We start from the raw sequence: 26,260 nt of genomic DNA, 5'->3' as shown, positions 1-26,260 counted from the left end.
ACAGCTGGAAAGTTGGTCATACCCATGGCATGGCCAAGCCTTGTAGCTGTTAGCTTGTGGCCCCGAACCTTTGGAAAGTTTTTCAGCAGTTGATGTATCAATTCTGCAGGAATAGTATTAGGTAAATTTGCATCAGCCAATTCTGTGAGGCCCAGAGTCCGTAGCTGAGCAGTCGACAGCACCTCGCTGAGAGATGGTCGAGGTTGCTGCATATGAAAATGTAATGAAAATGCTGTGCGATTTTTTGAAGAAGCAGGCCTCTTGATTTCATGAGTGATAATTTGCTGCTTTTCTTTTTTCTGAGCCACCTTTGAGTGTTCCTCTTGATCACTGGATGCACCTGACTCGGAATTGACATCGGAATCATCAGATGCTGCTGAGTCTGCTTTGTAGCTCTCATCACTTGGGTCACTGGAGGTAAAGTTCTCTATGTCATGGCTGCTGCTGCTTGCAGATACTTCATCTGCTTCGCTCTCTGATGCAACCAGAGCTTTCCTCCTCTTCAACTCTACCTTTTTCTTGCTACTTCCTTCTTGTTGTTTCTCCTGTTGCTTGCTACCCCTTGCCATGTTGAGGTCGGATGACAAACCGAGCCTCTGAGTAGTCAAGTGATGGAAAAGCACTCAGATATAGGCCAGGTTGGAAGAAAAGGCCAGGTTGGATTTTCTTATGCAAAACGATTTAGGCTGGCAATGGAAAAGCACGTGATGCTTTAGTTTTGCTGCAAAACACAATTTAGGGCAGCAAATTAGAACCAGTAGGGCGAACCAGTAGGGCAAGTAGAGGGCAAGGCGAGAGGGGTGCTGAGAGAGAGTAGGGGCGAGAGTGGGAGGTTAGGGCGAGAGGGGACGGTTAGGGGCGAGGGTTGCTGTGAGAGGGTAGGCGAGAGGGTAGGGGCGAGAGGGGAGGATAGGGGCGAGAGGGGGTGTGGGAGAGGGTAGGGGGCGAGAGAGGAGGGTAGGGGAGGATAGGGTCGAGAGTTTAGGGTAGGGGGCGAGAGGGGGTGAGGAAGAGGGTAGAGGGCGAGAGGGGAGGATAGGGGCGAGAGGGGTTGTGGGAGAGGGTAGGGCCGAGAGGGGAGGATAGTGGCGAGAGTATAGGGTAGGAGCAAGAGGGGGTGTGGGAGAGGGTAGGGGGCGAGAGTATAGGGTAGGGCGAGAGGGGGTGTGGGAGAGGGTAGGGCCGATGATCACACTCGGTACTCGGTACAAACTGATAGCAGAAGCAAAGAGAAGGTACAAAGTGCTAATTTTTTAGCAGCTACAATTTTCGAGCAGATAAAAGGGAGGGTAATTTTGACTCATTAGGAGATTAAGGTTCCTGCAGTAAAGCCTATATTCTTCCCATAGACAGTATGGCATTGGGAGTCCCATCAAGCCAAGTCCTTGATTACACCTTGCTCATTATCCCAATTGCCATCTAAGCAGAGTCCCCACTAGTCCCCAAGCAGATTCCAGTAGTCAGACTGAACAAAGTCACGCAAGAAGCGTGACTGAAAGCCGTTTGGAAGGATCTTAATACTTAACTGCAAATAACACTGAGGATAGAAACCATTAGAGGAATTAGAAGAGTGACTGATTATAGGAGGAGTCCAGTGAGGAGGAGTGACTCTTGCAGAAGTTCCCGATAATACCCAATTACCAAGAGGACTTAGTGGAGAAAAGATATCTTAAAGGAAAGGCGGAAACTTACAAACATAGCAAAAACTGAGACAATAACAGAACATCTATTTTGGTGGAAAGCTCGAGGGGAGGAGAGAGATGGGCGAGAGAACCTACAGATGGCGGAAAGTTGCATACCCTTTACTCAGAGGAGTAATAGCACTTGATTCTGGAGCCATTTACCAGTGGCAAAGGGACGCCTTCCAAAGTGACTAACTGGACAGCCCCCTGTGGCAAAACCTCCTGTACTCTAAAGGGCCCTTGCCAAGCTGGAACCAGCTTCTTTGCTTTTTTCAAAAACTTGGCCTGATAAAGTAGCACCAGTGCTCCTTGTGTTATTTACGGCTTCCTGAGATGGCGATCATGCCAGGCTTTACGACGAAGCTGCTCTACTTCTAGAGCCAGTGAAGCCAAACCTCGGCTTTCCTCCCAAATGAAAAGACGAGACTGCTGCCGACCCCAAATTTCCATTGGCACGAAGACTTCCCACTCGCGGGGACCCTGAGTTGAATTCGAAAGGTGCTATCGCTTCCAACCTGAACGCCAATTGAAATGGAGTGTGATTGGTTGTGGCTTTGAAAGAAGTTCGATATGCCCAAAGTGTACCGTGGATAGCTTGAGCCCAAGTTGAGGGATGAAGATGACATGCTTTCCGCAGGAGTGCTATCAGAACCTTATTAGTGCTCTCTGCCTGCCCATTTGCTCTAGGGTAATAAGAACAAGATTTTCTGTGAAAAATCTTGTAGTTGGCCAGCAAGGTAGAAATTGTTTCATTCACAAAGTGACTACCCCTGTCACTGGTGATTTCCAATGGACATCCAAACCTGCACAAAATATTTTCATAGAGAAACTTGGCTACTGTAGTGCCAGTGCAGTCCGTTGTGGCAAGTACCTCTGTCCACTTTGTTGCGTAGTCGGTAGCCACCAAGAGATACTTCCGATTGCCGGGCTGGGCAGAGGGAGTAATTGGGCCTACAAAATCTATGCCCCACCTCTCAAAGGGTTGCCATGCCATAGAGACCTGCAGAGGACGGTTTGACTGTTTGCTTGGTTTAGGGCCACAACGCTGACATACATCACATACCTTTACATAGGCGATTGCATCGCGGAAAATATAGGGCCACCACAAGCCACACTGGAGAATCTTTTGTGCAGTAATATGGCCAGGGTAATGGCCACCAGTGGGACCACTATGGGCATCCTCTAAAATATACTCGACTTCATGAGGGGAGACACACCGCCTCAGAACACCATCTTGCCCTGATTTGTATAACTGGCCCCCAATGAGAGTGAAAGGTCGAGACTTTAGCAACAGGCGTCTCTTCTGTAGGGGAGAAGCATTCTCAGGGTAGAGGCCCCTAGAAAGCAGATGCAAAACATCGCCGTACCATTCCGGTGTGGTATCCACCTTAAAACGACTGCTGTCCGGAAAGTCGTCAGCAACCCCTGTTGCTTCTTCACCAGTGTAAATGCGAGAAAGATGGTCGGCGAGGACATGATGTTTGCCGGGCGTGAGTACCACTTCGAAGTTGAACTCTCAAAATAAGAGTAGCCATCGCCATACTCTACCTGCAACCTGCGGCTTGTTGAGCAGATATCTGAGGGCATGGTGATCAGTAATAACTGTGAAGTGGACCCCTAATAAGTAGTGCCGAAATTTTTGCAGAGCATACACAATGGCTAAACCTTCCCTTTTTGTGGTGCTATAGTTACACTCTGCCTTGGTAAGTAGGCGACTTGCATAGTGAACATGGCTATCCAGGTTATACTCCTTACTAGGCTGAGTCAGCACCGCACCCACAGCCAGTTGACTGGCATCTGTATGCACATGAAAGGTGAGAGACCAATCAAGAGCTACTAAGATAGGCGCCTCTGTGAGGCGTTTTTTAAGGTATGCAAAAGCTTCTGACTCTGCCTTTGACCATTGAAAGGGAACAGCAACACTGGTTAGACGGGTCAGGGGTTGAGCCACCTGTGCATACATGGGTATAAACCTGCGATGATACCCTGTGTGGCCTACAAAGCTTTGTACCCCTTTTGGGTTGATGGGAGGTGGTAACTTTAAGATTGCCACAATCTTCTCTGGGTCAGGAGCTAAACCTTTAGCCGACACCACATGGCCTAGAAGTGTGCCTTCAGTAACCAAAAAATGACATTTCTTAGGATTTAGCTTTAGACGCGCCTCTCTGCACCTGAGGAAGACAGCAAAGAGCTGAGAGAGGTGTTCCTCTAGGTTTTCCACTGGGGTTGAACATTGAGCACCTGAGAAGGTCGAAAAATCGTCCATGAAGATGCGAAGATGATCCGTAAGCAGAGGACAAAAGATGAGATATACCGCCCTATTGAAAGAAGGTGGAGCATTTTTCAACCCAAAAGACATTCGAGTGTATATAAAAATACCCCAAGGAGTCACAAAAGCCGTTTTCAGTTGATCACCTGGATGGATGCCCAACTGATTGTATCCACTAAACCCATCCATGAAACTGTACAATACATGCCCTGCTACATCTTCGAGCACACGCTCGGTGAAAGGTGTTGGGAACCCATCTGGGATAGTTACCTTATTTAGAGCACGGTAATCGACGCACACGCGGATTTTGTTGGATTGCTTCTTCGGCGCTATCACCATGGGTGATAACCACTCAGAGTGCTCCACAGGTACTATGATCCCTGCCTCTTGCATTTTTTCTAACTCTGCCTTGACCGCCTCAGCATACTTCGGGTTGAGCTTGTAAGCTCGGCCTCTTACAGGCTTAGCCCCTTCGACCAGAGGTATAGTGTGGACACCCAATTCTGGTGGAATCCCCTCTAAATCCTTGTAGGACCAAGCGAAAACATCTTTAAAAGAGTGAATGAAAGAGACGACCTGATTGAGTAATGCGGGATGGTCCCATAACCAAGCTGCTATCAGTACGTGCTGAGGGTTGTCAGGATCTCCCAGGTTGACTTCTTTGATCGGGTCTGGGGTTGTAGCTGGAGAGGGTGCTTCTGAAGATGAGAGGTGAGCTGCCTCTTGGAGCTTCAAGACATCATGAGCAGGGGTTTGATTGATTGGAAACTCTGCATACTCTTCTTGTAGCCATCCCTGTGGGAGCTTCTCGAAGGGCAAATCTTCCGATAGAGACAACTTGACAGAGTGCTTTTGCATGGGGTCCAACTTGGGAGATGCTCTAGAAAGAGGGAATTCTTTGGCTAGTGCATGCAGAGGAGATTTCTTCCCCCTTCGGTGATGTGTGATAGGTTCCCCAAGACCGAGGGCTTCCATCGGCGGTTCATTCGACGCATGAGAATGTGGGGCTGACACACTTACTTCTTCGACTGTTGTACTGTCTGCTGTAGGACTTTGGACATCGGTGTCCTCCTGAGGATTTTGAAGAGAGAGTGTAACTGGCGGTACAAGTAAATTTTGAGTAGAGACCATGTAACATGGCATTGAAGTGGTAGCTTCCAACCACTGTAGCAGGTCCTCGTCAGACCCGTCAGGTGCGATGGGCTGCTCAGGGTCAGGGTTGGACTATACTGTTAGTGAGCTGTGCTGGGCCACTGGATCCATCCCTCCTTCAAGCCGGATTGGTTGCATTTGGGAGCCGGGAGTGGATATCCACATGGCGTCGTTTCCCCAATCATGAAGTGCCTTAGTATGCCGTAACCAGGGTCTACCAATCAGCAACGGAAATCCTCCCTCCACCTGAGGAAGACTGACCACCACAAAATCCAAGCTAAAGGTGAAGTCTTGTACCTTCAAAGGCACCTTCTCTATTATGCCCACAGGATAGACTGTCCGCTGGTCTGCCAATGTAACAGTGAACGGAGCAGGGCGAGTAGGCTGCAGACCTAAGGATGACATGGTAAATTCAGGCATTAGGTTGATTCCAGACCCACCATCCACTATGACGCCTGAGAACGACTTCCCTAGAATAGATACAGTAAGACGTGGACTTTTATAGTCGGTGAGGGGAGCAGCCGGATAGGAAATCAAATAGGACTCCGAGGGCTGTACAGGGAGGTGCCCGCCACTAGGCCCAGCCCCCGGGTACAGAGACTGAATGACTGACAGGGTGTCACTTCTAAGTGTTGCATCAAGCCTTAGGATGTCGTATAGTGACACCTGCTGAAAAGTATTTTTCAAGATGGCTTCTGTTGTGGGCTTGGCACCTTCGAACTGGGCTCCTTTTGTGACCTTAATCTGTTCCAAGTCAGCCACTGCTTCTAAGAAGGCTCCATCAATGTCAGATAACAAGGAAGTTGGTTTGCTCTGAGCAATTTGGAAGGACTTGTCCTTTGGGTCAGGTAGACCAGAGTGAGGAAGTGGAGACTGGCGAGGTGGACCTGTGGGTAGACTGAGACCAAGAGCTGCTCTTTGTGCCCGAGTAAGGACACCAGTAGGCTCCTCCACTTGCAGAGGCTTAACCACATGAGTAGCAGGTGAAGGTTGAGGCACGGTGTTCACAGTAATCAAATTTATCTTCGGAAAGGTGAATTCGGGTTGGTTCTGAGTCGAGCCTGAAGACGTGGATGCCCTTTGCTTAGGACAATCCTTACTGTAGTGATCCTTCGAATCAGGGCAATGACGACAAGGAGGGGACCCCTCGGGTAAAGGACACTTGCTCTGATAATGCCCATATTCTCCGCATCTGTAGCAGAGTATGGGCCGATTGGAAGGACGAAACGGGGGACGAGGTGGTTGCTGCATGGAATTGGAGGCTGAGGTGTAGAAACTTTGGGGAACTGAGGGAGCACTAGCATGATAAAAACTGTGGGGTGCAAAATTGTTGTGCATACCTTGCTGCATAGGGGGTGTTGTCAGTAGAGGAGGCAACTGGTTTTGATGGCCGTAGGGTGAGACCATGTTGGATAGAGGTGCTAGCCCTTGTTGGAGAGAAGGACCAAGATTTTGCTGTATTTGACGCAATCCCTTGAGGTAGTAACACTCTTTATCCTCATGTCCAGATTTTTCACAGAAGTGGCAGTAAACGCGAAGGGGGCATTCCTGTGGGGGGTGCCCCGGAGAGCGGCATGAGCTACACCAAACCATAGCCTTAGTCTCTTGCTGACACTTGAGCTCTTCTAACTCGCGCTTAATTTGTTTCAATGCCTCATTATGTGTAGGCTTCTCTTGTCTAAGAGAGAAGGACCTCTCCTCTTGAAGAGCTCGTTGTAGCTTTAGGGCTTCTAGTTCCCTGCGTAAAGAAGTTAAAGGATCAGTAGGACTACCTTCTAGGAACACAGAGGGAGTATCTATTTGAAGAGAGTTGTTGAAGAGCTTCCTAGCTCCCTCTATTCTAGTAGCAGCTGCGATGAACTCGTCGAGAGTGGCGTCGGGTCAGAGACTCTCTCGGAGTTTTTGCTGAGAAGTTTTGGGAAGCGCCTTCTCCACCCACTTTTTAACCATGAATTCACCGGGTTGTTGGGGAAGCTTGGCCACCAATGACTTAGTTTTAGTCATAAGCTTCGCAAAAGTCTCCTCAGGCTTGAGCACCATGTTGGCCAACTCATCCAACACCTTCTCCTGGTAGTCACCCGGCCTGAAGGCTGCACAGAACTGCTGTCTTAAGGCTGCCCAAGTTGCAAAATGGTTCTCTGCAAATTGGATGTACCATTTGTCTGCTAGGCCATCCAAGGTGGATGGAAATAGTACCAAGTAAGCATCTTCTCTGTTCAGCCCACGTCCCCTACAGAGAGATACAAATCTTCTTGCATGGTCGTCAGCATCTTCTGAGGACAGCCCTTTGAAGGTAGGGAACTTGATGTTCACCTTGGCCAAAACACTAGCTAGATGCTCTATGATTCCTTGCTGAGAGCAAGTCTGTTGCACAATAACTTGCTGTAGCAGAATAGGAGAGAGCTTTTCTGGAGAAGGTGATCGCGAAGATGGGGAACCTGATGACGAAGGAACGGGTGATGTGATATGTGGAGGTATAGGTGATGAGGTTGAAGGATTTCTACACGGCGTCAAAGGTTGTCTTCTGTGATAGTACTTCAGAGGGCTCAGTAGTGGGCTTTGACGCTCAACTGACCTCCTTGTATGTGTCATGCAGTGACCTCCAATCCAACCAAGCTTTGGGTAAGAGAACCTTGAACTGGCTGAAGACTGGTCTAGACTCTACTAGACCAGACGAGTGACTAGACTAGCTGGACCAGGGACGAGGAGGACGAGACCAGGGTCTAGACCAGGCAAGTGACTAGACCAGCTGGACCAAGGACGAGGGACGAGGAGGACTAGACCAGGGTCGAGGGGTCTAGACCAGAGACGAGGCAAGTTGGACCAGGGCGAGAGGGGACAAGGCCAGCAAGGCGAGAGACTAGACCAGCTAGATTAAGCTATCAAGGGTGAAACTGGACCAGACCAACAGGCTGCACAGGCGAAGCGAAGAACCCAGCTACTCAACAGAGTGAGACTTCAGTTGAGGTACCACCGTGATCGCCTCCGGAGCGAGAGATTGTGGGTTCAGGTCCCACCGTGATCGCCAAAATGAGAGCACCTGTTGCGCGGATAATGTGTCGTGCTCTCTACAGTGTGTGTGTCCCCCAGTGCAATGTGCGTGACAATCTCACTCAACAAACAGAAACTCTCTCAACAGAATGAAATACAAGAAACAATGGATAATAACAGATACACAGCAGTAGACCAAAACATGTGGACTCGACTAACTCAAAGGACCTTGTACAGACTCTGGAGTGGCAGCACACTCAGCTCCAGCCCAGGACTCACAGGTACAAGATGGGGTGTCGAGGCTCAGATGTGCATGGATGGTGTAGCAGTGCTCTGTGTAAGACTCTCTAGACGACTACGTGCAAGATAAGCCCCAACTCCCCCAAAACGACTACTGATATGTACAACCATAAGAGCCACCAACGGCCCATAAATGTCCAGCCAGCTAAGTCTATCTCCAAACAGAGTGGTGGTGGTGACCTGGTCACGACGTCCACTAGACCACCGTAGGTACCCTGCCACGTGTCACTCCCAGTGAAAGGGTCCGTCCAGTGTGAGCCAGACCAACTGTAGCTAACTGTCCAACTGCCTGTCCTGTGAAGTGACACTGTAGCAGGCTACAAGGATAGTTTTACTGGAAGAGACATCATCTTCTACTTTTGAGACACATCAGGCCCCTGGGCAACCCATGATCAGAACAGCTTACAGACAGGAGACACGATCAGAGCATATAGGACGGGGCTCAGAGGGAGTGGCAGTGTTATTTAGAGACGATTTGCAGCCATTGATACATATAGCCCGCAGGGATGAGCAGGCTAGGTACATGTGGGTGAGATTGAGAGCAGAGATAGGCAGATATCTTTACATTGCTATTTGTTACTTTCCCCCGAGTACGTCAGCTTATGCATCACCCAGAGGACAATTCCCCTTTTCTATTTTGGATGATGACATATGGGAGTTCTCTAGAGATGGTGACATTATCATTCTAGGGGACTTCAATGCTAAGACTACCCATCACCAGACAATGTTTTATGATACTTCAGAGAAGATTTTGAGACAACTAGATGTCGTAGAGACGGGCCTTGTAGACTATCACATGATGTGGAATATACTGAGTATGGGCGACACCTGATAGACATGGGCACTGCACATGGACTGGCCATCTTGAATGGCCTACAGAGATTTCATGCTGTGGGAGGTTTCACATGCTTCCCACACAGACATGGAGCCAGCACAATGGATTATGTCATGGCATAGCCGAGTCTCATCTCTAGTATTCAAGATCTCACAGTTGGGCCTAGACCGGTTGGGGTGGCAGTGGATTCGCAACTAGGGCGACCTCTGGAGGAGCTTACTACGATACTGACATAGACATTACATGATGCAGGAGAAGAGGCATACCCACACACCAACCTGGGTAGAGACGCCGTTCAGAGAGCACGCCTCAAAACAACTGGTATGATGAGGAATGCCGCTAGACTAGAGCTAGACTTCGGAGGGAGGTGCTTCTGGGGGACATCACTCACAAACAATCACAGATTGACTTTGGAGGCCTGGTGTGGCGAGAGAAGAAGGCGTTTTTGGCTCGACTAGAGCAAGATCTATACCAGCTATTCTTGAGTCTGGACTCGCGTGAGGCGTGGCGGCTCTTTCATGAGCAACACACACACACACACACACACACACACACACACACACACACACACACACACACACACACACACACACACACACACACACACACACACCTTGCCATTACCTCTACAGAGACATGGGGTAGGTACGCATCATCTTTGTACACAGTACCTGTACAGCCGCCCCTTCCTGACCCCCCCGATCCATGCCCACACACATGTGCTTTTTTCACCGCTGAGATGGTGAAGAAAGCCATTGACAAGATGAGGACTGGGAGAGCATATGATCACGATGGCTTAGTGGCTGAGCATTTCATGCATGCCAAAGATCTACTAGCAGAGCTTCTAGCAGTAATGTTGAACTGTGCCATGTGTGAGGGCTTGCCTGATACTTGGAGTCTATCTACGATTGTACCTATCTTCAAGTCAGGAGACCCTATGGAGGTTTGGAATTATCGCACTATCATGATTGGACACACACTGGCACCGTTGTATGCATCCATTGTTGAGCAGTAGTTGAGTAGATTGGCAGAGAGGAAAGGAATGCGTGCAGCTGGGCAGGCAGGGTCTAGGAGAGGCTTTTCTTCTCTTGACCATATCTTGACACTCAGGGCCATCATTGAGGAGGGCAGATCTCATGAGAGACGGATCTATTGTAGCTTTTTGGACTTCCGCAAAGCCTTTGACACAGTAACCAGAGTTAGATTGATGCGCATATTACAGGAGATGGGAGTACCCACAGAGCTCGTTTGGGGGATCATGGCATTGTAGAGATCAGTAGTAGGGCATGTACGCACCTCTGAGGGACTATCTACATTGGTTCACTCCTTATTGGGGTGAAGCAGGGCTGCCCACTCTCTCCTACTCTATTTGGTATGTATGTGGATGAGGTTTCTGACTACATTGAGAGCGATGGTGATGGAGGTGCACAGTTGGCAGGGACATGGATTCCACTTCTATTATATGCTGATGATATTGTGTTGATCTCCGAATCTACGGAGGGCATGCAACGTCACTTGGATGCTTTGCATAGGTTTGCCCACGAAAGTGGTTTGTCTTGCAACCTTGGTAAAACCAAGGTTATGGTGTTCAATACCACCCCACAGTGGATCAGGAGGTCAGCACCTACATTCACATAGGGCTAGGAGATTGTGGAGTATACAGATGCTTACACTTACCTTGGAGTGGTTTTTAGTGGACCTGCTTTCTCACTAAGGAGAGCAACAGAGACCAGATTGACTAGAGCCCATGTAACATTGGGTAGATTGGAGAGGATGTGTTCGCTGGTTCGGTTTGAGGAGTCTCGGACGAAGCTCTGGCCACACTAAATGCAAGGGCTTGCTATGCAAGGATTCAGTGTTCAATGGGACTTCTGCTTCTCCTAGTGACCAAGGGGTAGTGGGGCACTCTCTTGCCCAAATCATGATAAGAGAGCCAATTTGTTAGTAATGCAATCATTTATGCTACTAATTAATTATATAATGGGATGATTAGTTAAGCCTAGGTATAAAATCGTCGTCTCTAATAACATTGGTTGGGAAGCGTGCTCCCTAATCACCAATGGTTTAGTGCTAGGCTATGGAGGGTGAAGCCTTAACTTCACCATGGTGTTAGGGCTAGAGTTAGAGAGATGGAGATTAAGATTAGGTTACGTCAAGTGCAAGAACATAGAGATAGAGTATAAACACAATGATGATAGCTCAAAGTTCAAAGATTAATTAGAAAACAACCTCTAATATAGGCTTGGTGACAGTTTGGTGGCTTCTGCATTGCTCTTTGGAGCTGAGATATGGGGACCTTCATTGGATCATCACGGGAGGTCGGGTCGCATTGATGGATGGGGGAGCATGGAGAAACCTCTTGTCTCTATGATCTCGCGGTTCATTAGAGCCAAGGCCTCAGTACCACGTGCGATTAGCCGAGCAGAGCTAGTGGCCCCCCACTAGTGATTCAGGCGCTCACCAGATCAGTCTCCTTCATAAACCACATGTGGGAACTGCCTAGAGATAGATACGCCCACCTTGGAGTTGAGTCCTCTCGAAAGTTAGCCATGCAGGGAGATACAACATGTTGGTATGGGGAGATGACATCATGGTTTCAGGCGCATGGGTTCAGCATAGACATGTTGCCACCCTTCCAGTACTCATTGGATGCACCATCTCTCACTCTTACACAATCCGAGATCACTAGGCTCATTGGCCAAGACCTGACCTAGCTAGACACCAAGAGGACATGGATACAGCGAGCACAGGAGCTGTGCATGAAGATGGATTTCTACAGAGAGCATCTTCTCCAGCTTACAGAGGAGGGTTTTGTGACGAAACCCAGATACATGGACACCCACTTGTCTCATGGGATACATGTGCTATTGGCCAGCTACGCACATCTTCTCACCAGCTGCGGATGGAGACTGGGACATACAGCGGAGTACTAGCAGAGGCCAGGACATGCCCATTGTGTGGCATGGATCCCGAGACAGAGTTGCACTATAGATGTCGCTGCCCCGTCTACTACGAGATACGAGGCCGCTTCCATGCTTGTTTAGAGAGGATTTTGGACCACTCTCCAAAGTCATGGGATACGAGGATCAGAGATGCCTAGGTGTGTTCTTGCTCGAGGTGCGCAGACACAGAGATAGCCTGATGAGTGGAGAGGCTAGCCAGTCTCAAAGACGGATCACAAATTTCTTTAGAGTAGACACTGGACAGTCGCAGGAGCTACTCCCACAATAAAGCTCACACTTGTCTCACACCAGAGGCACAGTGATCGACCGAGCGATTGAGCTAGGGAAATCCAGGCGCCCACGACTGCGGAGGACTACACAGCATCGATGGAGGCTACATCAGAAGATTTGGAACAGTTTGGCCAGGCATGCACGACACCGGGTCAGACTACTGACCATGGAGGAGATTGATGAGATCCGCCAATGACCGATGCTGGATGTCGTGTGATTTAGCTATCGAACCTGCTGGTCATTTTGCTTAGTTGACATTGACCATCTTAGGATCCCATAGTATTTTTTGTTTTGCTATGTTGTTGTTATTTTGTTACTCTGACTTTGTCTCAGATCCAACACATTGTAACTTTTTGGTCTCATAGGTTAATATAGTTTTGGCCTTTTGAGGACGTTAATATAACACTTCATTTCAATTCATCTCTCTCTTCTCTCTCTCTCTCTCTCTCTCTCTCTCTCTCTCTCTCTCTAACCCTACTCGATATCGTTGAATCTCCAATAGATAGAGGCCAAGACTTCTTTGATTGTGGCATCTTATAACTCTAGATAGAGGCCCAAAACCGTCTTGAAACAGATAGTGAAAGCGGCCACATATCTCATAGTATGCTGCACAGTGGTATATATAGTGAACCTTTGTCTGTGGCTCTCTCTGACATTGTTGGCATGTGGCGTGAATTGAAATTCCTCGATATCCGTCATTCTCAATCTCCAACCGAATCGATGATGTCTAAATGTGTCCAATAGCACATCGTAATCTATGGGACAATCGAGTGTCCATGTAGGCAGGCCGTGATGAGAACCTATCCTCTATGAGTTGGAGAAAATGCTCTCTTTATATAATCATCTTTGTTTCCAACTCTTATATAGGTTGTCTCCATGTTCTTTGTGTATCCAACCGAAACAGATCCTGCCCTATAAGTCTAGTGACCTCCCTCTATGTGTGTGTGTGTGTGTGAGAGAGAGAGAGAGAGAGAGAGAGAGAGAGAGAGAGAGAGAGAGAGAGATGAAATGAAAGGTTATATTAACGTCTTCAAAAGGCTAGAGTGACCTATGAGACCAAACTCATACAAAAGTGGTGAATCTGTTATAATGTCTGGGTACCTTAGTACTAAAGTTCTAAGTGTGAAAATAAATGCGAAAAAAACTAAATACAAAGTATTAAATAAACTTCTTAGGAGCATTTTGGGTGTCTGGCTAGAATGCTTCTAATCCTTTGTTGTAGTCTCCTCCGGTGAAGTGTGCTTCTCCATCTCGGTTGTGGTCGTCTCGATTTCCTAAGCTCAATTGCCCTGTCAATGAGGGTGCCTTTGGTATGAATGTGGTGATGGGAGCAAAGCGAACCCCGAACCCCGACGGCCTCTAAAACACTGGGGACCGAATGGCGCGCGTCGAGCTTGTCCCGGTAAAGCGAACAGGGGCACCACCTAGCTCTGAGCGGCTAGGACCAAACAACACACCACCAAACAAAGTTTTCATCCAAGAGAGATGGATGCTTGGGAGTAATGGTGAAGAGGAAGGGGAATGAGATCAAGTTAGAGAGAGAGAGAGAGAGAGAGAGAGAGAGAGAGAGAGAGAGAGAGAGAGAGAGAGAGAGAGTACTTAGGCACCACAGAAGGGTGGCAAATCCGCACACCCTTCATACATACACAAGCTCACTCTAAACACCAGACTAGGTGGCGATTCCGCACACCTCACATAGGCAAAACATTGCAAGAAATATACTCACAAAACCTCAAGCTTTATTTAGAGAATAAGGCGATGAAATGGGGAGCATAGGGTAGGGGAAAGAGAAGGGAGAGAGTGGTAGAGTACATGGCGGATAGGTGGGAGCTGATGGCGAAGACTCGCACGAGGGTTATGGCCATCATCCTTCATTTAGCTGCCCTTCATCTTCCATAGCCCAAGGGTGTAGAGGTCATGCTCAAGTCTGGTGATGGTGATGGTGATGGTGTGGATGTGTACGTGTGCGTTAGGCACACACAATGCATAGTGTACTATTTGGTGATGTTGTGTGTGTCCTTAGTGTGATGGTGACCCCTCTTCAAGAAATTATTATCTGCACCGGCTATGTGATTGTGGGCCCCACTTGTCTGGCTGTGTGTATATGCGTAACAACAACAGTCTCATGAGAGAGACTCTAAGAGAGAGAGATGGGTTGATGAAAAAAGTGAGTGAGATGGAAAATAAATAATTACAAGAGGGAAGAGAGAGGAGTGTGTACAGAGGTAAATCTGTTTGCAGATGTGTGTGGACACTAGAAAAATCGGGTAACCATCATGTAAAGGTGGATCTGTGGGCACCTTTTTCAGTAGAACTGAGTGTGTGTGAGTGTTGGGGAGGCCATCTGGCTAGAAGACAAGAGAGATTTCGAACTTTAGAGAGAGAGGGGGGTATTTGGATCATGGGAGAGTATAGGAGAGAGAAAAAAAAGGGTGGGGTATGCTATTTTGGAAGATAGGAGAGGTGACATGTGACAAAGAATGTATTATTGGTGAGGACAGGGGTGGGGTAGCTTGAGGGAAGAGAGAAAGGAGAAAGGACAAGGGGAAGAGAGAGGGGGTTGCCTTTTTGAGTGGAGGAGAGGAAAAAGGACACACGGTGGGGCAACAGTGAAGAAAGAGGAGGCAGGCTGGGGATGGGCTGCCCCGTAGGCACGAGGTGGCCTATTTTACCTTTCTCACTTATTTACATACTCATACTTTATTTTTTCTTACTTTTCCAATGCCTTTTATCACTCCCTCCCTAAGAGGGGGTTACCATGGGGTGGGGAAGAGAGAAGAGGGGTATGGGAGCCTGGCTTGTGAAAAGCCCCCATCAGTGGGTACTCCTTTGTGCTCGCTGCTGGCCTCTTGCTTCTCCTTCCATTCCTACTTCTCTCGATCCGAAGAAATCTATGATTTGCCTTTGAGGCTGTAGTGTTGTTTGTCTTCTCATTAGATTATCCTTGTGCCGATGTAGTTCCAGTAGGTACAGGCCTAAGCATCTTTGATCTTGGTATTGCATGACTCTATCTAGAGGTCCAAAGCCTTCTTTAAATAGGCAATGGAAACGCCCACGTATCTCATAGTATACGGTGCAATGGCATATGTAGTGTAATTCTGTCTCCGGCTCTATTCCGCATAACTTGCAAATTCTACTCTCAGGTGGGATTCCCCGAAATTTGCCAAATTCAATTTCCAGCTGGTGTAAGGATGTACGAATATGACCAATAGCACATGTCAAACCATGAGACAGGTGGGTATCCATGTAGCTCGGGCGAATCACAAAACTATCTTCAGATAACTGTAGGAAGTTTTCTTTGTAGTCGGCCATCTTCGTGTCCAATTGTTGTGTAGGGTCTACCCATGTCCTCTTAGTGTCCATCTGTATAAGATCCTGGCGGATGATTTTATTAATCTCCGTTCCTGTGATTGCCAGTGATGGAGCCTCAAGAGAGTATTGGAAGGGGGCTAATGTTTCCATACTGAACCCGTGTCTCTGAAACAATCAGGACAGTTGCGCATACCAGCATGGTGTATCTCCTTTTACTGCTAATTGTCGAGAGGATTCGAGGGCGAATCTAGTATATTGGCAATTATTTGTATCCCACAAACCATGTATGAAGGACACTGATCTGGTAAGAGCTTCAATTTCTATCGGAGGGGCAGCTAGTTCCGCTCGGGTAATCGCGTGTGGTACGGAGGCCTTGGCTCTAATCATTCGGGAAATCATAGATACCAAAGGTCTTTCCATTGACTTTCAATTATCCTGATGCACAAATGGTCCCCAAATCTGGACCCCATAAAGCATAGCCGAAGCCACCACAGTATTAAACAGCCAAAGTTTTGTAAGTGGTTCCTAAAACTGCACTTGTGAACACATCCTCTCCAACCCTCCCAAGGCCGCAGAGGCTCTGGACAATCTAGCATCCGCTGCTTTCTTAAGAGTAAACTTCGGTCCTGTAAATACCCCACCAAGGTGTGTGTATGCATCTGTGTACTCTACTGTATCCTGGCCATATGCAAATGTAGGTGCCGATCTCCTAACCCACTGCGGTGTGGTGTTAAACACCATAACTTTGGTTTTACCCAAATTTACCGACAGTCCGCTGTCCTCCGCGAATTTATGTAATGCATCTAACTGCCTCTGCATTCCATCTGGTAATTCTGCTATCAATACAAGATTATCTGCATGATCCATTACCCTGCAAGTTGAGCACCTCTATCACCCTCTCTATCAATGTAATCTGATATCTCATCTACATACATACCAAATAAAGTAGGGGACATTGGGCATCCCTGGTTTACTCCAACGGTGGAATGAACAATGTCGGAATCCCCTTCTGGAGTACGTACATAACCAGTTATTGACCCGTATAAGGCCATGATCCCCGAGATAATCTCTTTGGGGATCCCTAACTCTTGCATTCTGCGCATCAATCTGGCCCTTGGTACTGTATCAAAAGCTTTCCGAAAATCCACAAAGCAACAATACATCCTTTTCCCTTTTGCTCTTCATTCCTCAATAATGGCTCTGAGCGTAAGAATATGATGTAAAGTGGAATAACCCCTTCTGAATCTAGCTTGTCCTGTTGCCCTTATGCCCTCATTCTCTGCCCATCTACTCAATTTTTGTTCGAGAATGGATGCGTACAGTCGGGTCAGTGTGTGACCCACCATAATGGTACGATAGTTCCCGGGTATCATAGGTTCCCCTGACTTGAAAATAGGTACGATAGTAGATAATTTGCAAGATTCAGGTAATCCTTTACACATGACCCGATTAAACAGACGAGCAAGGACTTCTGAAAGTATATCCCTTGCATGGATCAGATGTTCTGCTACTAAACCCTCATGATCATATGCTCTTCTTATCTTCATCTTGTCAATGGCGTTTTTCACCATTTCCGTAGTAAAGAAAGTACTAGTAGCAGGGCATGGCTCTAGCGGATCTGGTAATATAGGTTGTCCAGAGAGAGAGAGAGAGAGAGAGAGAGAGAGAGAGAGAGAGAGAGAGAGAGAGAGAGAGAGAGAGAGAGAGAGAGAGAGAGATGACCTATGGGACCAAAGACAAAACATTAGAAACGGGGGGGGGGGGGGGGGGGGGGGGGGGGGGGAGGGCCCAAAAAAAGGTGAGATAAGATAAGATGAACAAAATCTACGTAGAAGGGGGTGAGGAGGGAGCCAGTTTGGGAGTTCGAAACTCTTGAATAATGGCTTTACCTCCTCGGTAAACTGCCCATTTCCCTACTGTGCGTGCTTCTCGCATCTTTTGTAGTTCTGCCTTCTTATGCTTGAGTTGAGCGGGTGTAAGATCTTCTACAATCCACATTTTGGTGTCTTTGAGAAGCCTTCATTTCTCAAGAAATTTGATTCAATCCACCTTGGTTTTGAACTTGTAGATTGCATGATTGGTGCGAGGTTCATGTGCAAGACAAGTGATTGTTGTTGAATCACATTGTATCATGGGGATTACGCCTTGGATGCGTGCAAATGACTCATGAAACTTGAGATCCCCCTCTCCTTTTCAATCGCTTGGGAGACTACCAATGCGAACATTGAGGGCGATGTCCTCTTGTCGTTGCCGTTCACGTAACGTGGATGCTACACGATCTTCGACCTTGTGAGAGATTACCTCTTCTACTTGGGTTTTGACCTCCTTATTGACGGTCGTCTCTACTTCTTCTTTTGCCTTTGTGAATTCGATTTCTCTGTGTTTCAACTCCTCCTCCTTGTGACTCTCTATTGCGGCAAGCCGGGCTTCGAAAGTTGAAAGCCTTTGTTTCAGCTGGTCATTCTCCTTGCGGAGGCTTTCGACTTCGGTTTGGAGGCGGGTGATGTTTTCTACCTTCGGAGGTGTTGCTACGAATCCAGCGAAACTGAGCTTACCTCGGGACGAAGCTCGGGTAGCCATAAACGCAAAGAGTATGCTGCTTAGGTCGGAGTAGCCTTTAGATAAAGGCTGATCTTCTTGAAACAGAGAACGACACCTTCTTGAAACAAGGACCTTAAGTCGGAAAATCCACCGATAAGGTCGACCTTGTTTGGAAAACCCTTCCTAGGTTAAGGTTGTTGCAAATCGGTCGTGTCAAGTAGGCTTGAGGTCGCGAGGTCAAGGTTGAAATGATGGCCTGTGTGCGGCGGCCATGAAGAACCGGGAGCGCAGTCCACGCAGAACCGGGAGCAGCGGCTACGCAAAATCGGGAGCGCACCTGTGTGCAACGGCCACGCAGAGCTAGGCTGGGTCGTCACTGCGTTCTCCTCGACGGGGTAGGAGCGGGAGCTATAGGCTTAACGCCCTCCCCCCATGGCCAGCCCCTCGCCCAGGAGGAGTCAGGTCTTGGTGGATGAGCCTGGTGGTCTCGCACTGTGTAAGAGTCAGAGAGGGTGCATCCAGTGAGTATTGGAAGGGAGGTAATCTATCTATGCTGAACCCCTGCGCCTGAAACCACGATGTCATCTCCCCATACGAGCATGCTGTATCTCCGTGCATGGCTAACTGTCGAGAGGACTCAAGTGCAAGGCGGGCATATCTGTCTCTGAGAAGTTCCCACATGCGGTGTATGAAGGAGACGGATCTAGTGAGCACCTCAACCACTAGTGGGGGAGGAGCTAGCTCTGCTCGGACAATAGCACGTGGTACTGAAGCCTTGGCTCTAATGAGCCGGTAGCCGAGCATAACGATCTCATGGGAGCTCCCATAAGTTGTGTATGAATGCCACTGATCTCGTAAGAGCCTCAACCACCAAAGGAGGGGTAACCAACTCTTCTCGGATGATCGCATGGGGAACAGAGGCGTCACGCCTTGATCATCCTGGAGATCATGGAGATAAGCCCGAGTGGTGGCTCAGGAATAGCTTGTACGAATCCTCTTCTAATTGAGCAAGATAAGTCTTTTTCTTCCTTTGCAGTACGCATTGGAAGGCTATCTGTAACCTTCTATCAGTAATGGCTCCCAAGAGCACCTCTCTCTAAAGTGTGGCTCTCATCTCTCTGCACTGCTCTTTATACCAACTGTTATGGGGCATACTCCCAAAACATCATCTGTGCTTGGGTTGGATGTGTGGGTATGCCTCTAGTGCTGCATCATGTAAAGTCTTTGTCAATATCTGGTTAGGCTTTTCTAATGGGCATCCCGGCTGCTTTGTGGCCAGGCGTCTATAAATAGTATCCATGTTTACACAACGAGTCTCCGATGTAAAAGTGTATCAAGTATGCGTAGGTGCCTTGGCCAATGGAGCTGTACTAAACTGGAATGAAACTGTAAATAGGAGTGCGTGATCTAATGCTACCCCAACAGGCGTGGGGCCGATTGTAAAAGGTTCGGTGTGTGGGTATGCCTCTAGGGCTGCATCATGTAAAATCTTTGTCAATATTTGGGTAAGCTCCTCTAATGGGTGTCCTGGCTCCTTTGTGGCCAGAGGTGTTTGTAATTAGTAAATACTATCCATATAGAGAGACCGAGTCTGATGTAAAAGTGTATGAAGTATGCGTAGATGCTTGGGCCAACGGAGTTGTATGAAAATGGAATGAAAAATGTGAGGAGGGCGGGATCTACTGCCCCAATAGGCGTGGGGCTGATTGTAAAAGGTTGGGTGTGTGGGTATGCCTCATGTGCTGCATCATGTAAAGTCTTTGTCAATATCTGGGTAAGCTCCTCTATCTGTGGCCATGTGTCTGTGAGAGGGACTCTCTGATGTAAAAGTGTATCGAGTATGTGTAGATGCCTGGGCCAACTGAGCTGTATTAAAATGGAATGAAACTGTAAATGTGAGAAGGGTGTGATCTACTGCTACCCCAAGAAGTGTGAGGCCAACTATAAAATCCTGAATAGATGGTATAAAACTGGGCTGAGCCATAACATAGTCCATCGTGCTAGCCCCTTGTCTCTGAGGAAAACAAGTGAACCCATTTGCTCTTGGAAATCTTTGTAGGAAAGAGATTAATACAAAGAGAATGGAGGACTAAGAGACATGGATCTGTGTCGGAAGGCCTTGAGAACATGTGTATTCCATTTTTTCTGCACATTACAAAGTAATAAATCACAATGTTTGAAGGTTGTGTTGTCTAAAAGACAATATTTTTTATTTTTTGAAAGCAGAGAACTGGAATCCAAAGAATTAGGAAAATCCAAAGAGGAAGTATCTGCTACGCGAGAATTACTGGCTCATTGTCGTTCTGAAGCCACAAAGGTTAGGGAGGTCTCATCCTGCTGACATTTTTTGCTTGATTGTTTGTTTTTGCCGATTCTTTTGTGCCCATGTTCTCTTTGGAGTGTTGTATCCTCATTTTTTTGTGTATGTTCTGGGAAAATTTATGGGCTGTATATTTATGGCATGCTGTAAAGCTATTCTCACCACTCTACTAGAGTGAGAATGTTGGAGAGTACTTAGTAAAAGTTTCCATGAATGCGTGATGAAAAGTATTTATTGGCGCTACATAGTTATGTTGTGCAAAGCAGGGAGTAATATAAAGGCATCTCTGAGTGCTTCGGATAACAGGGATAATTTGATGCATTAGCTCTTTTAATATTCACCTCTGCTGTATTTGTTTGTCTTGCCAGAATGCTAAAGAATTATAAACATAACCAATACAAAAGCGTACTGCTGAGTATTGTTTGCTTCAACCTAGTTGTGCTAAAAAGACAAGCTTTATGTAACCCAGCGGTGTGGCTTTATCCACCTGCTTTCCTTTGTCGTGGAAAAATTAAAAAGAAACTATCAATACTATGCACACAAGCTTATCCCCAAAGAATGATGATATGCCATGGTCAAAGTAGAACAAGAGACGGGAGGGAAAAGAGAGGACAAACAAATGATTCAAAGGATCAACAGTATACGCGTTTTGCTTAATAGCTCATGAGTAGTGTTAATCCAAGACTGCTCGCTGCTGCTAACCCCCCCCCCCCCCCCCCCCCCCCCCCCCCCCCCCCCAGCCTCGCGCTCTCCACCCCTACCTCGTGCCTTCGTGCCACATTCTCAGCTCGCAGTTAGGCGATTTTTCAGCCTACTGTGGTTACGTCGTCACCATCGCCCTTCTCAATTCAGCAGCAGACACAGAATGGCGGCTTTTGCTCCACCTCACAGGGACTCTACAGCAACCCCCTCGCCCGACACCGCGGATCTATTCCTTCGACTTGCTCTCTTGCCAAAAGAACAAGCAAGCTTGATGGCTGAAGTGGAACGCTTGCAAGCCACCTCGATTATCTGCAAGATTATAGGCACTCGCCCCGATTGAGGCGAGGTTCGGGATCTACTTCAGGCCCTCCTCTCCGAGGTGGGCAAAATCAGCGACTGCCAAGGTGATTTTGATGAGCCCGCTCGGCATCCGAGCAGCTTGAGGTTACTTCAGACAATGGCATCATGGTTTTGACCCTACTACAGATGTGCTTGAGGAGGAGGCGGACTTGCCGATCTCGGTCTGTTTCCCAGGCTTGAGGCGACAGTATCTCCCTCTTCTCCCCATGATTGGTTCCATGTTCGGGAGAATTTTGGAGTCTCAACGCACTGGAGCTTCAAATGTGGCCAAGGCCGTAGGTTTACCTATTGTGCGGGTTCTTGTTTGAGACACTCCTCTCGAAGGTGGTACTATTGCCTCGGGTGAGTGGGGGTTGGATGAGACAGAGTGTGGAGTATTCGAGTCTCGCGAATCAGTGTTTCATTTTTCAGACAGATGGGCCATTTGGCGAAGGCCTGTCCTCGCAGGAGACTCAACCCATAGCGCATGCGCAACCTACCAAGGCTGAGCATGGACAACAACCAGATACAACAAGCCTTCTCCAAGTCGGGAGAAGAGTCACCCAGGAACCATGTGAAGCTGTAGTCAAAGAAGTCCCAGTGTTTGCGAATGTCAAAGCTAGTTAAACCTCTAGGGACTGCTACAAAAGGAAAAGTCTGCACCAAAAAGGTGGCCTCAAATGGGGTTGTCTCTCTCGAGTCACACGGCTCGTAGCAAAAGCACTACCAAGAGATCGCCAGGCGGCAGACGTCCGTCCAATCCTCTACATTTGAGGAGGAGTGAAGGAGGGATCGCGAGATGAGGCGGTGGGCCCCACCGAGGAGAGAGGAGGGACGGGAGGCGGGGGTGGAGGTGGGGAAGGGAGAGGAGGCGGGGGACGCGGAGCGGCAACGTTTGTGGGAAGAGGTGGAGGCAAAAAAATTGAAGTGGACGAGGCCTCCTCAGGCAGGTCCTATTGAAGGGGGTCAAAACGGTCGGCCACCAGGGGGAGAAGTGGGGCGAGCCCGCCCCTTTCGGCGACAATCAAGCACCTGCTACCAATCGTCAACTGTCTGATTGATGGTCTCAGTCGAGGTATCAGCCCCTGCTAGAGAGTTATATACATGAGACCTAGACAGGTTTTGTCAAGGAGCGCAGTATCCTTGACAACATCTTTACTTTTTGAGAGGCTTCTGCCCTCGCTCGCCTCCGTGGTGAGGATCTGGTGATATTTCTTCTCGGTTTTGAGAAGTCCTACGATAGAGTTGACTGGGACTTTTTGGAGGGTACTCTTCAGAGGATGGACTTCTCAGATGCCTGGATTAGAGGTGTGTCAGCAGCCTTCAGTCAGGTCTTTACAGACGTGCACATAGTCAGGTGCTTTTGGCAGGAGGTAAAGGAGATCGGTTCATGCTCACATGTTCGGTCAGACAGGGCTACTCTCTTGCCCCCTTTATCTTTTTGTTCTATTCTGAGGCAATGAGCAATTTTTTGGTTTCACAGTAGGTTGGTTTACGTGGCTTAGCGCTTCCTATTCGGGGCGATGAGCTACTGGATGTTGAGTTTGCTGACGACTTAGCTTTGTACTTGGAGGGCCAGGACGCCAACATACACAGGTGTGAGCAGGCCCTTGAGACCTTTTGTTGTGCATCAGGTGCACTAAACTGAAGGAAGATAGTGGCTTTCTTGGTTGGCAGTTCTCCTACGCCTGATTGGCTGCCAGGTGAAGGTTTCAGATGGATCCCCCCAAGGATTGCAACTCGTTACTTGGGCTATCAGGTTGGCTTGGACTTGTCTCTTGGCTGTTACATTGGAGCTCGAAATCACTTTCTTTGGTAGGCAGAGTTGTAGTGGCCAACCAGGTGTTGTTGGCTACTATGTGGTACATTACATCTTGTTGGATCTTTTTGAGCTCTTGCATCAGCCAAGTAGAGAGGCTGATCAGGAATTTCTTTTGGTCAGAGCGCGATGCTCAGATAACCCAAACCAAAGTGGCCCGGCAGGTCATCACTCTACCTTGTTCTCGGGGGGGGGGGGGGGGGGGGGGGGGATCATAGACCAAACAGAGCAGAGTAAAGCCCTTCTTGGGAAATTTGTTGTTAGAGGACTGCTTCTAGAGAAGGAGCTTTGGAAGGAGTTTTTGCTTCAACGGCTTTTAGCTAGAGTGCCTCAAGCTGGAGGCCCTTGGAGACCTTCCACCATATGGATTTTCACAGAGATGCAGAGAGTTGGCCTGAGCAGGAGACTAGAGTACCGTTTTGTTGTGAGCCTTCTTCGATCTTGGGAGCAGCTGCGTAGAGGCTTGGAGTAGCACCATCCTACTTGCACGGAGGAGCGCCTGAGACAACCCCTTGTTTCGAACCCCATGGTCAGCACTCAGAGAGGCCACTTGGTTGATAGTAGGCCTCATGTCTCTTGGGGTTCCATGGAAGAGGGTCCAGAACACTTTAGGTGCCTGGCTACAGTTCTCAGGTTTGTCAGAGGAGCTTCAGAACATCTAGCTACATGGCATGAGAGGAGTGTTGAGCATGTGCTAGGACATCAAGGAGGCAGTACCAGCTGAGTGGATTACACCTCTTGAGTGAGCAGTGCCCAGATGGATGGGGGCCTTGATGGGGGCCTTCACGCGACTAGAGGTCCTCATCACAGTTCGGGCTTGCTCAAAGACTGTACCCTCCATGTTTTTCGAGCTACAAGGTGAGGGTCGGTTACACAGAGTCTCAGTAGAGGCCCCACAGGTTGCAGAGTGTTGTTTTCAGAGGATCAGAGTTGTGGGGGCATCTGTGGGAGGAATTGCCTCATAGATCCTGACCCAACAATTCTTAAGACATTCCACTGGAAGCTGTGGGCTTGGGAGTGTTGTCCACTGGCACGAGTGCAATGGGATTCTGGAGAGTGGTTTTGGAGGGACCCTTTCTCTTTAGCCGACCATCCAGGTGTCCCTTTCTTTCAGTACACTTTCGACCGGGACACCACATATTGGCAGCACGGAGAGAGGCTTGTCCTTGCATCACCTTATCGGCAGGAGGAGGGTCTCACTGCTGAGTTCTTGTCAGCTTTTTGGGCAAGGTTGTGGGACGCTAGACAGCCGCGGTTGTTAGGTGCAGCGGAATGAGTGTTGTTTTTTCTCAAGATTAGTGATCCTTATTTCTCAAGGTTCCTTTTACTTCTTTACGGAAAGAGAGCTTTCCGTCTTATAGAGTGCTGTAGTCACGAACAAAGTGAGTGGATGTTGTGCGTGCAAATGAATGAGACTGAGAGAAGGAGAGAGAAGAGATACGACACCGAGAGATTTGTAAAACCCTCCTCCGAAGGCCCCACTCTCGTCGGCGAGAGTGGTCTATTCTTTGATTGCACATAGGTGTACAATGCGTATGCAATGGACTATGCAACTTGGTCTATGCCGATGACGATGACGGTGACGACGATGGCTGAAATCTGAGATCTTCTAATCACTGAATTTCGGGACTGTTTCGATGGCTGAAAATGACTGTTTTGGCTGCGTTTTCTTGGCTGAAAATTGATGGTCTTTACGGGCTGAATCTGCTACACTTTAGATGAATGTTGCCGGTCTTAATTTGCTGCTGAAATCCAAAAACTCCAGGGGCTGAAATTGGTCCTTCTGTCGCCGGGGTTCTGCTAATGCAAAAACGCTAGGCTGATCTGCTGTGTCGTGATGACACCGGGGCTGATCTGCTGTGCACAAATCTCCAAGGCTGATCTGATGCAAAAACGCTAGGTCTTTTGTGGAGAAAACGCCAGAGTAGTCGCGGGGGTTGGTCTTGCTGAAAAGTTGCCTGTTGAGCAAGGTGCTCCTGCTGCCTCTTCTGCCATTTAGTGCTAACTTGGGTTTGCTTATATAAAAACTTAGCAAAATTGCCCTACCTACTTTTGTTGGAAAGTCACTTAAAAATAATAAGTGAAAATAGGAAAATAGGCTAAATGCACTGAAAAATTCCCCTAACTGATGCTAATGGATTCTGATGGGAATTCCGATGATCATGTTGTGTGTAACCGGAGGATTGCATCTATGCTAAGTGACTGGGCATGCACGGTCTACGAATAGACTCACAAAAGTGCCAGATCATTGCTAATCTAAACTTGATTGAACCCATTGAAGCCTGGTGTGGTGTAGCTGGTCCACGGACACATAGGGTTGGGATGTGTCATGTGACATCCCGTCCTTTTCAAAGTGAGGTACTGGTACCGAACTGTATGGCGTCGAGGGAGATCACCAACAGCATCCAGAATCTTGGAAGGGACTCTTCGCCGGCCCACTCTGCTGTGTGGGTCGAGCGGTACTTGAACTTCATAAAGGTCTGCAATGCTTGCTTCTTTGGGCCGCGCCGAAAGCGACACAAAGTCTTATGAATCTCCTTTCTTGCTTCAAGTTCGTCTAGAGTCCTGCTTCTTCTGTCTTCAAGAATCTCCATGGCTGAAAATTCGTGAAACAATCTCCAACACAAAACCATGAACATACCCATTCCATGTAAAGTGAAGGAAAAAAATCTTGTCTTCTTTAAAGACTCTGTATGCAATGTAGATGAACATAGAGACGGAGTTACAACCCGTTCATCAAACATATGCAAACAATGCGTTCGAAT

At 48.1% G+C, this 26,260-nt stretch overlaps 1 protein-coding gene across 6 annotated transcripts in view; it reads left to right on the top strand.

Annotated features, from left to right (window-relative positions):
* The window catches only part of LOC147445821 (kinesin-like protein KIN-7I), a 189,572-nt gene that overhangs the window by 146,796 nt on the left and 16,516 nt on the right, over window positions 1–26,260 (top strand). For all 6 annotated transcript variants that reach the window (XM_086525198.1, XM_086525196.1, XM_086525195.1 and 3 more), the window contains exon 29: window positions 20,542–20,632. In XM_086525198.1, the coding sequence (XP_086381324.1) occupies window positions 20,542–20,632 (91 nt within the window). The remainder of the gene's footprint in view (window positions 1–20,541; window positions 20,633–26,260) is intronic.

Source organism: Adiantum capillus-veneris, chromosome 12 (assembly GCF_014529385.1).
Source record: "Adiantum capillus-veneris isolate H3 chromosome 12, ASM1452938v2, whole genome shotgun sequence".
Lineage (NCBI taxonomy): Eukaryota > Viridiplantae > Streptophyta > Polypodiopsida > Polypodiales > Pteridaceae > Adiantum > Adiantum capillus-veneris.
This window is presented reverse-complemented; position numbering and strand designations above follow the sequence as displayed.